Genomic DNA, 17,249 nt, shown 5'->3' on the forward strand with positions numbered 1-17,249 from the left:
ACCGCGCCCGGCCGCATCTTAAATTTTTTAGCTTTTTTGTTTAGTGCATATTTAGGATTGCTAAGTTTTCTTGATGAATTGACCCTTTTGGCATTTCATAATGTTCTTCTCTGTCTCTGATAATTTTCTGCTTTTTGTGTATGTGCTGCCAAAGCAAACACTCTGATAATTTTCTTTGTTCCAAGGTTTACTTTGTCAGATGCCCTTTTTATTTTGTATATTATATAGTTGTGTGTATATATCTGTATTTTTTACTACCTATATTGTTATATTTGAAGTGAGTTTCTTACAGACAGCATATAGTTGGGTCATGTTATTTAATTTATTCTGCCTGCCTGTCTTTAAATCATGTATTTGTACATTTACATTTAATGTAATTATTTGATACAGTAGGGTTTAAGTCTGTTAAAACGAAGTCTGCCATTTTGTTTTTTGTTTCTTGTCTGTTCACTTACTTTGTGTTTATTTTCTCTTTTATGCCTTTCTGTGGGCTAATCGAACATGTTTTTAGAATTTATTTTTTCTTTGTATAGCTTTTTTAGTCATTACTCTGAGTATTACATTACACGTATACTATAATAGACTACTGGTGTCATCATTGTACCAATTCAAGTGTAGAAACTTTTACTTTCCTTTACATTCCTTTATTTCCCTCATTTACATTATGATTGTTTTAAATATTTCCTATACATACAGTGAGAACCACATCAGTGTTGTAATATTTGCTTTAACTGTCCAAAATAATTTAGAAAACTCCAGAGGAGAAAAAAAAGCCTAGTGAATTTGCCCATATTTTTTACTTACTGTGCTTCTTCCTCCTTTGATAATCTAACAGTCTTCTTTTATGGCTTTTTTCCTATTTAGAGGACTTCCTTAGGCCGTATCTTTAGGGTAGGTCTGCTAGTGACAAATACTCTTCATTTTTCTTAACGGAGAATGTCTTGATTTCACCTTCATTACTAAAGGATATTTTTGCTGGTTATAGGATTCTGGGTTGACAGTTATTTTCTTTCAGCATTAGGAACACATTGTGATGCTTTTTTTTTCTGGTGTCTGGTTTCTGATGAAAAATCTCCCATTATTCAAATTGTTTTTCTCTATGTGTAAGGTGTCATTTTTCTCTGGTTGCTTTCAAGATTTTTTGTGTCATTTTTTTTCGGAAGTTATCTATGATGTGCCTTGGCAACTATTTGTTTGCATTTGCTCGTTTGCATTTGCAAAGCGTCCTACTTGGCCTTCCCTGACAACACCCTAGGAGGGGTGTCGCCTTGTTAGAGCCTCTCAAGGGTCAAAGTCTGGGTTCCCTGCTCAGCTTCTTTAATCTGTAGATTGAAACCACTTGACAAATTTAGGGAGTTTTTAGCCATTATTTGTTTGAATGCTTTTTTAGCCCCACCCCCTTTCTCTTCTTCTGGAATTCCAGTGACACAAATGTTACGTCTTTTAGTGTAATCCCACGGTTCCCTGAGACTCTGTTCATTTCTTTCTATTCTATTTTCTTTCTGTTGTGCTCAGTAAATAATTTCTTTTTTTTTTTCTTTTTCTTTTTTTTTTTTTTGAGACAGAGTCTCGCTCTGTATCCCAGGCTGGAGTGCGGTGGCGTGATCTCGGCTCACTGTAAGCTCCGCCTCCCGGGTTCACGCCATTCTCCTGCCTCAGCCCCCTTGAGTAGCTGGGACTATGAGCGCCTGCCACCACACCCGGCTAATTTTTTTGTATTTTTTTTTCAGTGGAGACGGGGTTTCACCGTGTTAGCCAGGATGGTCTCGATCTCCTGACCTCGTGATCCACGCTCCTTATCCTCCCAAAGTGCTGGGATTACAGGCGTGAGCCACCGCGCCCGGCCGTCAGTGAATAATTTCTGTTGCTTGTCTCAGTTCACTGATACTTCCTCTGTCTCCTTCATTCCGCTGCAAGCCCATCCACTAAGCTTCTTATTTTAGTAATTTTGTTTTTTCCGTTCTGATAGCTCCATAGGACTCTTCTTTGTATCTTCCATTTCATCACTGAGGCTTTTTATTATTTCATTTGCTTCAGGTGTCTTCATGGTGGCTCATTAAAATATTTTTATCATGGCTGCTCTAAAATTGTTGTCAGATAAGCTTGATATCTCTGTCATCTCACTATTGACACTTGTTTCATTCTACTTGATATCTTCTGGTTCTTGATGTAAGGGATATTTGATGGAAACCTGGACACTTTCATATTACACTGTTGCAGTCCATGTCTAGTTTAAGCCATCTCTTTTATTTGGCTTTCTCTGACAGGGGAAGGGGCTGGGGGACTGCTGCCTCATACTGCCAGGAGGAGGGACAAGTCAGGGGCCTACTCAGCCTCCAGTGGGTTTCTTCGTTGCTGCTGGGTGATGGTAATAGTCCTGACTCTCCACTCGCCCTCCTCTGACACTGCCCAGGAGGAGATGGGTAGGGTGCCCACTACTCCTAGGTGCAGGTGGAAGTTAGGGCTCTCCATGTGTTCTTTGCTGACCCCACAGTGGGGGTGGAGGGAGTCCACTTGTTGTTATCAACTGATAGGAATAAAAGGCTCAGCGTCCTACTTGGCCTTCCCTGACAACACCCTAGGAGGGGCGTTGCCTTGTTAGAGCCTCTCAAGGGTCATGTATAGGTTCCCTGCTCAGCCTTTGCTGACATGGATGGGGCTGGGTACCCCTCATTTGTTTCTGTGGCGTTTGGCTACAGTAGAATAGTTATTATCTAAAAGTTTTCTGGCTAGCTGGGCTGCCAGTATTACTTCTTAGGACAAAATAATGGTAGAGTAATGTGTCAGTCAAATCACAGATGCCACTGATCGCGAGGCACACCAGTATTTTATGTTTCTTACAAAGAGAAAAGTATGTGAATACACTGATACGTCATCCATAGTAAGATGCATGCTGATTTCAGAGAGATTAATACATAGTGAGAGTGTGCTTCTTGGAACAGATTAAGTATGGTAGTTATGTGAAAAGGACTCATGGATGAAGCGCACACAATGATGTATAAATATTCAAACATGTTTTATTTATTTGCTATGCTCGTGTTAACAATCACTGATTGGTCAGCTTACAAAAACAAGCGTTCCTTTTTGAGAATGTTGACAAGACCCTTTAAACCCAATTTGGTGGATCTCTTATCCTTGCAGAGACAGAGCTGCCTGCTTTGCTATTCAGAAAGGATTACAGGCATCCCGTAGTGACATTAAGTTATTTAAGCATAATGACATGGCTGACCTCGAGCGACTACTAAAAGAACAAGAGATCGAAGATCAAAAGGTATGATTCTTTTGAAGAAAATTATACAGTTCTTTTGTACTTTCTAACCAGCTAAATTATATATGAAATGGTAATTTGTCATGAAAACTTGCCTGTGGATCACATTTGGATATTAAGAAGGGTGTTCCTGCTTATTAAATGTACTTCATATTGGAGAGCCAAGTCTGATTGTAATTGCCTTGTCATTGCCATAATTACATATAGCAAATTGAGGGGAGGTAATCCAAGCAGCTTTCTAAGAGATCAAGAGAGGCTGAAAAACAGCATGCGCTTAGTGAGGCGGGGAGATGTCTACTCATAGCTGGGCGTAATGACACCAAAACTTCCTAGGCCTTTAATGACATATACCTAGTGAATTCAGAATAGGCTTATTCACACCAGAATAAATCATGTATCAATTACATGAGGAAAGAATGGCAGCAAGCTTATTTTATTAATATTTGAACAAAGTGAAGCCCTTTCTCCCCACCCCACCTGTATCCTGCTCTGAGCAGCTGCTGCCCGTGGGAAATGACTGCCCCAACATGGTCTCCTTCCAGCTTGCAGCCCTGGTTTCAGCTCTTTCCTCTCAAGAACCTAACATAACCTCAGGTGATGGTGATTTGGAAGTAGCTCCTTGGTGTTCTGATTAGAGTGAAATAAAGGAAGTGTGTTCAGAGCATCGTTGTTAAAATTATAATTTATTTTCCCCTGATGACATGGGTAAGTAAAGTAGCTCAGGTCTGTGGCTCTGAGCAGGGCACCATGATGTGTGTCTTCATCTCAGACACAGTTTCAGGTGGACTTTGCCAGTGCAACTCATTCATAACTAGAACAAATTATAAAAATGCTCATCACATTTCTTAATTTTATGCTAATTTTCAATTTTCCAAATATTTGCATTATTCATTTAGGATTCTGTCATCTTTGTTCAGATGTCAGCCTAAGTGCATCACTTCATGAATATACACATTCTCATGATGAATATGCATGATCTTGCCATTTTATACTTAATCTGCTGTAGGCTAATGTTTCACATTTACAGAATTTAGAAAAACCTATAGGGAAAATCTGAAAACTGAGCCCATTCCACTGGTTAATTTCTTTCTACAAAGTATAAAAAGATGTTTCTTACGATTATGCAGTAATAGAATGCTAGTCTGTATTCAGTAATAGAATTGCAGTCTGCTGCCATTTGTTTTGCCAAGTTAGTATTATATAAATTTGGAAAACATCAGATTCAGGTTTTGTATGTGCTCTTTTTCTACAAGATCCGTAAGCCATAGAACTTTTTTTTTTAATGAGCAACAACAAGAAATAAAATTAAATATCTTGAAACTTATTTCTACTTTATAATTTTTACTTTTTTACTAATTTATATTTTTCTTGATGAGAGCAGGCTTTCTAAGTAACTTTACATTTTGGTTTTTAGAAATACTCATTTTCAATTTTATTTTCACATAAATAATCTGGTCATTAATACTTTGAATGTTTTCTTTGTCCATTTCCCAAGTGCTGTGGTTCATAAATTGTTTTTTATCCCTTTTCCTACAGGGTTCTTTTGTGCCATATTAATTCTTCTTAAAGAATGGTCAGTGGATATGAACAGTAGTTCATAAAAGGAATACACATAACTATGAACAACTGAAAAATAGCCTAGACTCACTAATAATTAAGGAAATTAGGCTAGGAGTTTTGCCTTTTAAATTAGGGCATGTTTTTAATAGTAGTAGTCAGTGCCAACACAGATGTGTTGAGACAAAGAGTCTATGACTCTGGAAAGAGTTTAAATTAGCACTTCTTTTCTAGAAGGTAAATTGGCAGATACATTGCAGGATCCAAGTAATTCCATGCCATTTGACCCATTCCTGTGGTGGTGTCTTTAAAAAATTATCGGAAATGGGGAGGCTGAGGCAGGAGAATGGCGTGAACCCGGGAGGCGGAGCTTGCAGTGAGCTGAGATCTGGCCACTGCGCTCCAGCCTGGGCAACAGAGCGAGACTCTGTCTCAAAAAAAAAAAAAAAAAAAATTATCGGAAATGATGTCACATATTGAGGGATATTCATATTGTGATATGAAAAAGCAAATGAGGGAAACAACTAAATCCAACATTAGGGAAATAGTTAAGTAGTTTATGGTATATCCATAGGCAGAACATCTCCATTAAAATCATGTAATCTGAAATAATTTAGAAATGCTCACAGTATAATGTTTTTAAAAGCAGGTCCTAAAACTACAGTAAAATCCTGATTCTGAACAAAGTAATTTATATGTTTATGCAAGAAAGACAAAAATTATCACCATGTGGTATGATTAGCTAATTTATTTGTTTTTTGTACTTTTCCATTTCCCAAAATTTGAGTATTTTTAAATCTAAGAAAAATGTTTTTCCTTAAAGACAGGCAGAGGTAGCATGCCCTGTGTAGAAATTAGGGTGGCACCTCTTCATCAGTCACTTCTAACATATTGCTAGCTCCCCAGCTTTCAGTTGTGAGTTGACAGAGTAAAGATGATTGAGCAACATCAGTGATGTATACTTTTTTATTCCTCAACAAACATTTTTTTTTTTTAGTGCTACTGCTGTGGGTTGTAAAATACTCCTTTAAAGCATTGCTCTGATACTTTCTAATTCTGATCATTTCTAATTGTCCATTGGAGCAGAAGCTTAGAGGCAAGAAACCTCTGAGTAAGAAGGTAATGGCAAACTCTATCTGTGGATCTCAGGGTTTTTTGCAGTCCCGCACACCTGAACCATGTACAGTTTCATACATGTGAGAGATTTATTAGTGACTTGCTCTGAGTGGAGTGTGTGAAGGTGTGTGTTTTTTGAAAAGAAGACCTCGGCCGGGTGCAGTGGCTCACACCTGTAACCCCAGCAGTTTGAGAGGCCAGTGTCAGTAGATCAAGAGGTCAGGAGTTCAAGACCAGCCTGGCCAACATGGTGAAACTCCATCTCTACTAAAAATACAAAAATTAGCTGGGTGTGGTGGCAGTTGCCTGTAATCCCAGCTACTCGGGAGGCTGAGGCAGAGAATTGCTTGAACCTGGGAGGCAGAGGTTACAGTGAGCCGAGATGGCGCCACCGCACTCCAGCCTGAGTGACAGAGCGAGACTCCGTCTCAAAAAAAAAAAGAAAAGGAGACCTCTCTACCCCACAGCCAAGGAACATCATTGGACAAAGTCATAGTCAAATTTTACTTGATCCGATAATAGATCAGTGGGGAGTGAGGAAGGAACAGGGTTGCCCCTTGTTTTGGGAGGTGAAGGAAAACAGGGTTTGAGTTTTGTAACTTTTTGTTATGGAAAAATGCCAACATAGAAGAAGGAAACACAGTGGTATAGTGAAGCCCGCCATACCCTTCTCCCAGCTTTGTTATCAGCATTACATCATTCTTGTGCCATCTGTTCCTCACCCCATCTTCATGATGATGATCTTCATTATAGTTGTTCTGGGTAAAATTGATAGACATTGAATCATATGAATACAGCTATACAATTTTGACCAGTGATTATACCCATGTAACCCGGGAATGTCGGCTCCATTATGATGTAAAACATTCCCATTTCTTTACAGAGTTCCCTTAGGCCCCTTCCCAGTTGGAGGGTTGAAGGGTTTTGTTTGTGTTTTAATATTCTCAGAGTGCCTAATTAGTTTGTGTGTGTGTGAGGTCATCCAGCTAATGCTGTGAGCTGAGAAGCGTGTCTGAGAGAAGATAGCACTGTTGTTCATCTCAAAATAACCCGTCACAAACACTGAGCTTTCAGTTCATTCGGAATATTTTTTTAGGAATAAATCTTGGAAGGTGAAAGTGCTGGGGAATATTTAACAGATCTTGTCTTTAGAGTTACTGAAATGTAAGATGTCTGCTTTTTCTCTTTTAAAGAATCCTCGCAAGGCTCGTGTAACTCGGCGTTTCATTGTAGTAGAAGGATTGTATATGAATACTGGAACTATTTGTCCTCTTCCAGAATTGGTAAGCAACCATGTTCAGTCATAATTTTAATATTTGGACTATTTGACACAGGTGCCTTTTGTTTATGACCACTTTTAGTGTATAATGTATGCGTTGCTTTGCACATTAGGCCTCATAAGCATAATTTGCTCAGATCAGGGAAAAAGAACAACATTGAATGCCAGTGCTGGCCTTCACAGAGTAATTAGGACTGCTCTGTTGCCCAGGCTGGAGTGCAGTGATGTGAACCCAGCTCATTGCAGCCTTACCCTCCTGGGCTCAAGTGATCCTTCCACCTTAGCTTTCTGAGTTAGCTGGGACTACAGGCACATGCCACCGCACCTGGCTCATTTTTCCCTTTTTTGTGGAGTCAGAGCCTCACTGTGTTACCTAGGCTGGTCTCAAACTCTTGGACTCAAGCGATCCTCCCGCCTCAGCCTGCCAAAGTGCTGGTATTACAGGTATGAGCCACCATGCCTGGCCAAGACTTAGCTTTTTTTTTTGAGATGGAGTCTCGCTCTGTCGCCGGATCTTGGCTCACTGCAAGCTCCACCTCCCGGGTTTACGCCATTCTCCTGCCTCAGCCTCCCGAGTAGCTGGAACTACAGGAGCCTGCCACCACGCCCGGCTGATTTTTTTTTTTTTTTTGTATTTTTTAGTAGAGATGGGGTTTCACCGTCTTAGCCAGGATGGTCTTGATTTCCTGACCTCGTGATCCACCAGCCTCAGCCTCACAAAGTGCTGGGATTACAGGCGTGAGCTACCGTGCCCAGCCTTTTTATTTTTATTTTTTTTGAGACAGAGTCTTGCCCTGTCACCAGGCTGGAGGGCAGTGGCACCATCTTGGCTCACTGCAACCTCCGCCTCCCTGGTTCAGGCAGTTCATTCTCCTGCCTCAGCCTCTCGAGTAGCTAGAACTACAGGCGTGCGCAGCCACCCCCAGCTAATTTTTGTAGTTTTAGTAGAGACTGGGTTTCACCATGTCGGCTAGGATGGTCTCGATCTCTTGACCTCGTGATACACCCACCTTGGCCTCCCGAAATGCTGAGATTACAGGCGTGAGCCACCACGTTGGCCCTACTTAGCTTTTAAGATCCAGCTTTATTTAGGTGAAATCAACGTGTAAAATACACCTACTTTAAGTGTAAAATTTGATAAGTTTTGACAGATGTATATACATCTCTATCACTATAACCATCACCACCATAGTCAAGATACAGAACATTTTTATGTAAGAAAATGTTTATCCAGAAAGAAAACTTTATCCAGAAAGCTTCCTGATACCTCTTTGTAGTAAGTACCCATGTTGGCCCCAGACAGCCATTAATCTACTTTCTCTTCCTGTAGATTAGTTTTACCTTTTATAGAATTGTGTATGAATGAAAGCATAGCTTGCTTTTTTTGTTTGTTTGAGACAGAGTTTCGCTTTTGTTGCCCAGGCTGGGGAGTGCAATGGCACAATCTTGGCTCACTGCAACCTTCGCCTCCTGGGTGCAAGCGATTCTCCTACCTGAGCCTCCCAAGTAGCTGGGATTACAAGCATGTGCCCCCACGCCCGGCTAATTTTGTATTTTTAGTAGAGACTAGGTTTCTCCATGTTGGTCAGGCTGGTCTTGAACTCCTGACCTCAGGTGATCCGCCCTCCTTGGCCTCCCAAAGCCCCGGGATTACAGGTGTGAGCCACCGTGCCTGGCCAAAATTTAGCTTTTTGGTAGTGAAAGCAACATAACTGTTTTTAGAAACCATGACCATTGAAATTTCGTTTATTGAGGTGAAATTCACATAACACAAAGTTAACCAATTTAAATTGTACAGGACAGTGACATTTATTACATTTACCATGTGTGCAATCATCAACTCTAGGTCAAAAACCTTTTCATGACTCGCAAAGAAGACCTCAAACCCATTAAACAGTCACTCCCCATTTTCTTCTCCCTCTAGCTCCCAGCAACCACCAATCTGCTTTCTATCTCTATGGATTTACCTTTTCTGGTTATTTCCTATCAATGGCATCGTATAATATATGACCTTTTCTTTCTGGCTTCATTCACTTAATGTTTTTAAAGTTCATTAACATTGCATACCATGTATCAGTATTTCATACCTTTTTAATGCTAAGTAATAGTCCACTGTAGGGATAATACCACATTTTGTTTTATATGTTCATCCACAGATGGATATTTGGGTTCTTTCTACCTTTTTGCTATTGCAAATAGTGCTGTTGTGAACATTTGTGTATAGGTATTTGTTTGAATTCCTGTTTTCAGTTCTTTCATGTATATATCTAGCAGTGTAATTGCTGGATTATATGGTAATTCTGTTTAACTTAATGAGGAACTGACATACTGTTTTCCACAGCGATTGCACCATTTTACATTCCTGTCAGCTATGTACCAGAGGTACAGTTTCTCTACATCTTTGTCAGAACTTATATTTTCTAGGGTTTTTTGCTGGTTTGTTTTAGCCATCCTAGTGAGCGTGAGGTAGTATCTCACTGTGGTTTTGATTTGTGTTTCCCAAATGACTAATGATGTTGAGCCTCTTTTCTTGTTTTTTTTGTTTGTTTGTTTGTTTGGCCATGTGTATATCTTTGGAGACGTATCTATTCAAGTGCTTTGCCCATTTTTAAAAATTGGGTTGTTTGTCTTTTTGTTTTTAAAAGAATTCGTTATATATTCTGGATACTAGATGTTTATCAGATACATGATTTGCAAATATATTCTCCTATTTTGTGGGGGTTTGTTTCGTTTATTTGATACTGTCCTTTGACACACAATTTTTAAAATTTTGATGATGTCCAATTTATCTGTTTTGTTGTTGCTTGTGCTTTTGTGTTTTATTTTAAAATCTTTGTTTAATCTGGCCGGGCATGGTGGCTCACGTCTGTAATCCCAGCACTTTGGGAGGCCAAGGCAGGTGGATCATTTGAGGTCAGGAGTTCGAGACCAGCCTGGCCAACATGGTAAAACCCTGTCTCTACTAAAAATACAAAAAAAATTAGCCGGGCATAGTGGTACACGCCTATAATCCCAGCTACTCGAGAGGCTGAGGCAGGAGAATTGCTTGAACCTGGGATGCGGAGGTTGCAGTGAGCCAAGATCACACCAGTGCACTCCAGCCTGGGTGGAGTGAGACTCCATCTCAAAAAAAAGAAAAAAAAAAATCTTTGTTTAATCCAAAATTATCAAGATTTACTGCTGTGTTTCCCCCTAAGAGTTTATAGTTTTCTTTTTTTTTTTTTTTTGAGACGGAGTCTCGCTCTGTCGCCCAGGCTGGAGTGCAGTGGCGGGATCACTGCTCACTGCAAGCTCCGCCTCCCAGGTTTACACCATTCTCCTGCCTTAGCCTCCCGAGTAGCTGGGACTACAGGCGCCCGCCACCTCACCCGGCTAGTTTTTTGTATGTTTAGTAGAGACAGGGTTTCACTGTGTTAGCCAGGATGGTCTTGATCTCCTGATCTCGTGATCTGCCCGTCTCGGCCTCCCAAAGTGCTGGGATTACAGGCTTGAGCCACCGCGCCCGGCTGAGTTTATAGTTTTCAATCTTACATTTAGGTCTGTAGTTCATTTGAGTTCATTTTTGCATGTGCGATGATGAATAGGTCATCAAGTGGTTATCCAGTTTTGCCTGCATCATTTGTTGAATGTTTCCCCATTGACTGGTCTTGGCACCCTTGTGGAAATTAATTGACCATAGACGTATGGGTTTATTTCTAGACCCTATTCTGTTTCATTCTTTGCTATATATCTGTCCTTATGCCAGTACTACACTGTGTCAATTATTGTAGCTTTGTAGTAGGTTTGAAATCAGGACATGTGAGTTCAACTTTTTTCTTTTTCAAAATTGTTTTAGCTGTTTGGGGTCTCTTGAAATTCCATTTGAATTTTAGGATTAGCTTTTCCATTTCTGTAAAAGGTATTGTTGGGATTTTGGTGGGGATTGCATTGAATATGTAGTCACTTTGGGAAGTATTACCATCTTAATGATAATAAGTCTTCCAGTCTATGAACTTGGGATGTTTCCATTTATTTAGATATTTCCTTCAGCAATGTTGTGTGGTTTTTAGTATACATATCCTGCACCTCTTTGGTTAAATTTATCAATAAGTATTTGATTTTTTTATTCTATTATAAATGGAATTGTTTCCTTAATTTCCTTTTTAGATTGTTTACTGCTGGTTTATAGAAATACAACAGACTTTTGTGTATTGCTTTTGCATAATGTAACTTCTGCTGAATTTTTTAGCTCGACTAGTACTTTTGTGGATCTTATTCTATATATAAGATTACGCCATCTGTGAATAGAGATAGTTTTAGTTGTTTCTTTTCAATCTGGATGCCTTTTATCTTTCTTGCCTGATTGCCCTGGCTAGGACCTCGACTACAGTGTTGCCTAGAGGTGGTGAAAGTGAGCATCTTTGTCTTGTTCCTGCTCTTACAAGGAAAGCTTTCAGTCTCCTACCGTTGAGTATGATGTTAGCTGTGAGTTTTTTGTAATAACCTTTCATCGGGTTGAGGAAGTTCCTTCCCATTTTTAATTTATTGAGTGTTTTATCATGAGAGGTTGTTGGATTTTGTCAAACGTGTTTTTCTGCATTTATTGGGATGATCATGTGGGGTTTTTTCCCCCTACATTGTACTAATGTGTATGTAATACATATTTTATTTTTCCATGTTGAACCACCCTTGCATTCGGCCATTGAGATTTTAATCTAGGAGTCTATTAATTGAATAAGGATTCAAAATAAGGATTTCATATGTTATTTTTTAATTTTTTCACTTTCTGAAGAAATCTAAATATATTTTAAGTATCAATAGAAGAGACGTGTTTGTTTTCTTCTTTCTGTTTTTGTAAGAGTGTCAGTGGTTGATGGAATAATGTGAGGGAGGTAGTGAACCAGAGGTACTAGGACATATACTATAGGACTACAGTAATGAAGCAGTACTGATGGACAGATACACAGCCAGAGCAGTGAAACTAAAGATGAAGTGTAGGAACAGCTCAAGTGTAGGTAAGCACTGAAGCTGGGCATGGTGGTTCACACCTTTAATCCCAACACACTGGGTGGCTGAGGTGGCAGAATCACTTGAACCCAGGAGGTCAAGGCTGCAGTGAGCCATGATCCTGCCACTGCACTGCAGCCTGGGTGGCAAGAGCAAGACTCTGTCTCAAAAAAAAAAAAAAAAAAAAAAAAAAAAATCAGTATTGTGCTGTCTGTTGTTAAGTTGAATCATTTTAGACCATCTAAAGTACAATTGATTCTCATCATTCACTCTACTTAATATTCTGTAAAGTTGCCATGAACACTGGAATAAGAAATACTAAACTATTGCTGCTTGGCAAATTATAGGGTTAGGTTCCTCTGAGCCTCTAGTTACAACATTTTCATCAACCAGTTGACACAAAACTTGCTTTATGTGTGTTTTTGTTTAAAGGTGTCTTATTTAAAGTCTGTTGATTCATTGCACTACAACTCATGCCTGAACAGAGCTTCTCTAACACACAGATTTTCTCCATGAGGGACATCACAGCCTTCGTGCACTAGGAGTAGTAGACGGCACTTTAGCATGACACTTGGGGGCCACTCTAAATAGCAAACTCACCAACAAAAAACACAGAAGTCCAAAAAAGTGGCAATAAATAGACCTTCCATAGGGTACTAATTCACAGGATCAGAGCTGAAACAGTTGCCCGTTCACCCTCACCTGGGAAAACACGTGTCAGGTAATTCAAATTCTTCCCTGCTCTGCACATGCACATGTCTGTGATGACAGGAAGAAAGTGTCGATTTGGAGGTTGCAAATAATTTTAATAAGTAGATGAATTTGCACATACAGAATTCACAAGTATCGAGGATCAGCTGTACATACTTTTTAATCTTAATTTTTTTCTTTATAATAATGTTCTATATGATGCTAATCATTAGTATCCTAACCTTTATATAACACTTAGGTTAAGTTAAAATACAAATACAAAGCAAGAATCTTCCTGGAGGAAAGCCTTTCGTTTGGAGTCCTAGGAGAGCATGGCCGAGGAGTCACTGAACACTATGGAATCAATGTAAGTTCCCCTTTTTAGGAACGTTTCGCCTCTTATGGGAGACATGTAGTTCCATTCTGCGAGGCATATATTTTTATAGGCACAAGACAGCACTCCTTACCAGTTTGAAGGGTCACGAAACTTTGGTGTCTGTCACCTCAGTGAGCCCAGGATGGGTCTAGTCAGCCAGAAGAGGGAACCCCATCTTCCTTCTGAACTTATTAACTCAGAGTGGGTAGTCAGGGTTTGTGCCGTGTTTGCAAAATTGCATTTGAATTGGCCTTTAGTGTCTCTTCTCTAGAAATGGTTAAATGTTGCCTTCCAATTATTTCTTAAAATCATGAAGAATTTCCTGAGTAGTCTTTTCAGAAGTATTCATGACAGCAGAGAAACAGTACTGTTTCTAGTATTTAAAAATCTGTATTCTATATAATATGTTTGTGGGAGGTAGATACAGTTATGCGTGTGTGTGTGTGTGTGCGTGTGTGTGTCAGAAACAGCACTGGCATGCATTCAGCAAAACCTCTTAAAGTCCCAAACAGAGTGAGGTGTCGTGTTTCCTTTTCTGAGGGAAATGGACCCAGACTGCCCACAGTGCCTAGTGGGTTTTGCTCCTGGAGCCTCAGGGCAGAGGAAGTCAGCCAGTCTTCAACAGCTGTCTTACCAACCACCAAGGGAAGAGTTACAGAAAGCTTTTTCTCCAAAACATGCGCATAAGAGCTGTGCAACCTATGTTACAGAGTTGAAATATAAAACATAAATTGCCTGAGATTATCTACATCCCACTACTATGTAGTCCCAGAGAAAAATGCAGAGCAGAGTGAATATCCTGAGAGGCTGGATATAAGCACCTCCTCCAAGGCAGACTGACATTCAGCAGTTACGTGCACCGAGGAGATAAATGGAATAAATGGAAGTGTAATTCAAGCAAATTTAGCAGTACACAACAGCCTTTTTTAAGGCATGAAAATTTTTATGAAGGAAAAAACTCGAACTTCACTGCTGTAGTTTTCTGAATGCTTCTAGCAGTTGTCACTGAGGAAATACTCACAAGCGCCTGAGAGTAGAGAGCGGAATGTGTGGACTTTATTTGGATCCTGATTCAAACAGATGCTGTTAAAAGAAAACTTGGTGAGACAATCAGAGATTATTTGAACACTGAATATTTGAATATATTTAACATCAAATTTACATTTAACATTTAAAAATTGTTAACGTCTTAAGTATGATAGTAGTTTTGTGATTATGTTTTTGAAAGAGTTTTTATCGTTAAGAAATACACAGTGAAATGTTTATAGATGAAACCCCATGAAGTCTGGGATTCACTACAAAGAAATGATGATGGTGGTAGGGGATATAGATGAAGCAGGGTTGTCCTTGAGTTTATAATGATTGAATCTGGGTGATGGGGATTCTTTGTTCTGTTCTACTTTGTTCAGGCTTGAAATTTTTCGCAATGAAAGGTTTAAAAACGTTTTTTAAAAAGAGCAGGAGTGCAGAGTTTCTCTGTTGGATCTGTGAAACACTGAGGAAAACACTAGCTGTGTTCTGACAGTCCATTAACATGCCCATCAGTAAATAGTGATTGAATGCCTACTCTGTGCCCAGAATGGAACTCGGTGCCGAGGGCTGGAGCCGAAGATGAGCACGAAAGGAGTTCTGAGTGGTCAGAAAGATGTAGGACTCAAAGCCCATTAGGTCATTAGAGCACATTAGGTTCTTCTGCTGTCCAGTCGGTCAAAGATTCCATCGCCATGACGTTTGGATAAATTGATTTATGAAATGCTGAAACTCATGTTGAATACAAGAATAAAGTGCTCAAAACTTCAAGAGACTTATTTTTATTTATCTCAGGTGCATCCCATGGGGAAGGCCAGCTAGACCACTGTTTTAGCAAGGAAATAGTCTTATTTTGTACCTGTGACTGCTTTTAATTTTGAACAGCTTTGGGTTTTATCTTCTTATGATTTATTTGTCTTTGCTATGAGTTAATTTGTCATGTATAATGAAATGGTAAAAATATATAAAATGAGACAGTTTCAGAGATGGGCCATGAAACTACAGTTCATTCAGCGATAGATGTTATATGGTTTATTTTTTATTTTCATGTAGATAGGTAGTTTGAATCCAGATGTTAACAGACATTTGATGCTGTTACATTTTGTCTCTAGGGCTGAAGTTGGCCTTTTTTTTTTTTTACACTGTGGAATAACTGTCACTCCTTTTCTGGCAGATTGATGATATTGATCTTATCAGTGCCAACATGGAGAATGCACTTGCTTCTATTGGAGGTTTCTGCTGTGGCAGGTCTTTTGTAATTGACCATCAGGTGGGTTCTTTTTTAAAAAAGGAGCTAAAACTGAAACTAATTTCTCCATTGGTCACCTCAAAATATAACTTTGAAACACAAAATTTTACTTAGTTTATCACACAATTTTTATTTAAATGTCAATTTTTAAAGAATCATTCAAAATACTTTCTATTTAGAAATGATTTCTCATTTAACAAAAAATCTTGTTTCTGTTACACGTATCATGTTTATTTATGGCTGGATCTTACCCCTGTCACCACATGTACACGCTGTTCAGTAGTTGTTTTAGAGAACTGATGCCTTAAAAATGTTTACCTAGAAAGGGCAGAGAATGTATATATGTGTCCTCAACTGATTTGTTTCTTCTCAGCGACTTTCCGGCCAGGGATACTGCTTTTCAGCTTCGTTACCTCCCCTGTTAGCTGCTGCAGCAATTGAGGCCCTCAACATCATGGAAGAGAATCCAGGTATAACCCTTGAAAAACCCGAGAAATCAAAGAGATTTCAGGTTACATTAGTTGTGTTACGGATTTACTTACTGGAGAAATTATTTGCCAGACAAAACTGGTTTGCAATTACACTATCTGGCCTTCGTAGGAAGAGTGGCAGTGAAGAAGCTGTTCCTGCCCCGGGGACTTGGGGTCAGAGCTTTTCTCCTGTGCTTAGAGCCAGAGCCAGAGCCAGAGCCAAAGCAAGGCTGGCTCAGATAGTGGGTGGAGATACTGGGAGGAGGAGGGGCTCTCAGCCAGTTCTGGGCCTAAACGTTCCATTGGTGTAAATAAGCCAGTCCTTATTTGGTTAATAGTTTTTTGAGAAATCAGCTGAAGCATGCTCCTTTTTTATCTGTGTAATTTTATAAATATTGTGAGTTTTCGCCTTTAGCCTTTGAATCATCAGTTGGTACCGAAGCCAAGCCCGGTTTACCAGCAAAGAACTTACTCAGTGGGAAAAATAAAAAGTCTAAGGATTTAAAATGTGGCCTTTGGCTATGACAGGGCCACTTCTGCAAAGCTTAAAACAGAAAGGGAGCTGCAGGCCCTACCCGGTAAAGTATTTCTGAATCTTCATCGCTGATACTAATTCAGAGAACCAAAAGATGTATGTCTCTGTGCTCATTCATATGCTTGCTTCTCAGATGGCCTGGCACTCCTAAATTCTCTTCAGATACTTTAGTTTTGGGATTTTCCTTGAATAAGAAAGGAAAATATCAAGAAAAGAATGTAAAAATTACTACAGTTGATTTTTTACCAAATTGTTTAGGATAAAGAAATAAGCAGTAAATTTGTGCCCTTTGATTCTTAGCCAGATTACCTGTAGGATCTTGATGAGAGCAAGAGGCATTGATTGCTCTTGAAAGCATCATTCCAGGTTTGTTGAAAGTGGGATAGTGAGGTGAGAAGGGGCCAGTTAGCATGCACCAGAGACGAAGCCTGGGCCTTCAGGGGAGCATGGGTTCCTGGCTCTGTTCGTATGTAGAAGGATTTGCAGCATTTTAAATTGATGAACTTGATCTGGGTCTTCAAAAATATTTTTAGGTTAGTACTATCATACGTTCCAAGGAGACTCTCAAATGTATTTTTTTCATCTAGGTATTTTTGCAGTGTTGAAGGAAAAGTGCAGACAAATTCATAAAGCTTTACAAGGGTGAGTTTTATATATTTTCAACCAACATAAAGTTTATCTGCACCACACTTAA

The 17,249-nt window shown here is 39.4% G+C and overlaps 1 protein-coding gene across 3 annotated transcripts in view; it reads left to right on the forward strand.

The window, feature by feature from the left end:
• Nucleotides 1–17,249, forward strand: part of SPTLC1 (serine palmitoyltransferase long chain base subunit 1) — a 74,280-nt gene that overhangs the window by 41,968 nt on the left and 15,063 nt on the right. For all 3 annotated transcript variants that reach the window (XM_003911970.4, XM_031654048.1, XM_031654049.1), the window contains 6 exons: nt 3,142–3,271; nt 7,135–7,224; nt 13,156–13,263; nt 15,476–15,571; nt 15,924–16,020; nt 17,143–17,197. In XM_003911970.4, the coding sequence (XP_003912019.1) occupies nt 3,142–3,271; nt 7,135–7,224; nt 13,156–13,263; nt 15,476–15,571; nt 15,924–16,020; nt 17,143–17,197 (576 nt within the window). The remainder of the gene's footprint in view (nt 1–3,141; nt 3,272–7,134; nt 7,225–13,155; nt 13,264–15,475; nt 15,572–15,923; nt 16,021–17,142; nt 17,198–17,249) is intronic.

The sequence above is a fragment of the Papio anubis genome, chromosome 13 (genome assembly GCF_008728515.1).
Source record: "Papio anubis isolate 15944 chromosome 13, Panubis1.0, whole genome shotgun sequence".
Classification (NCBI taxonomy): Eukaryota; Metazoa; Chordata; class Mammalia; order Primates; family Cercopithecidae; genus Papio; species Papio anubis.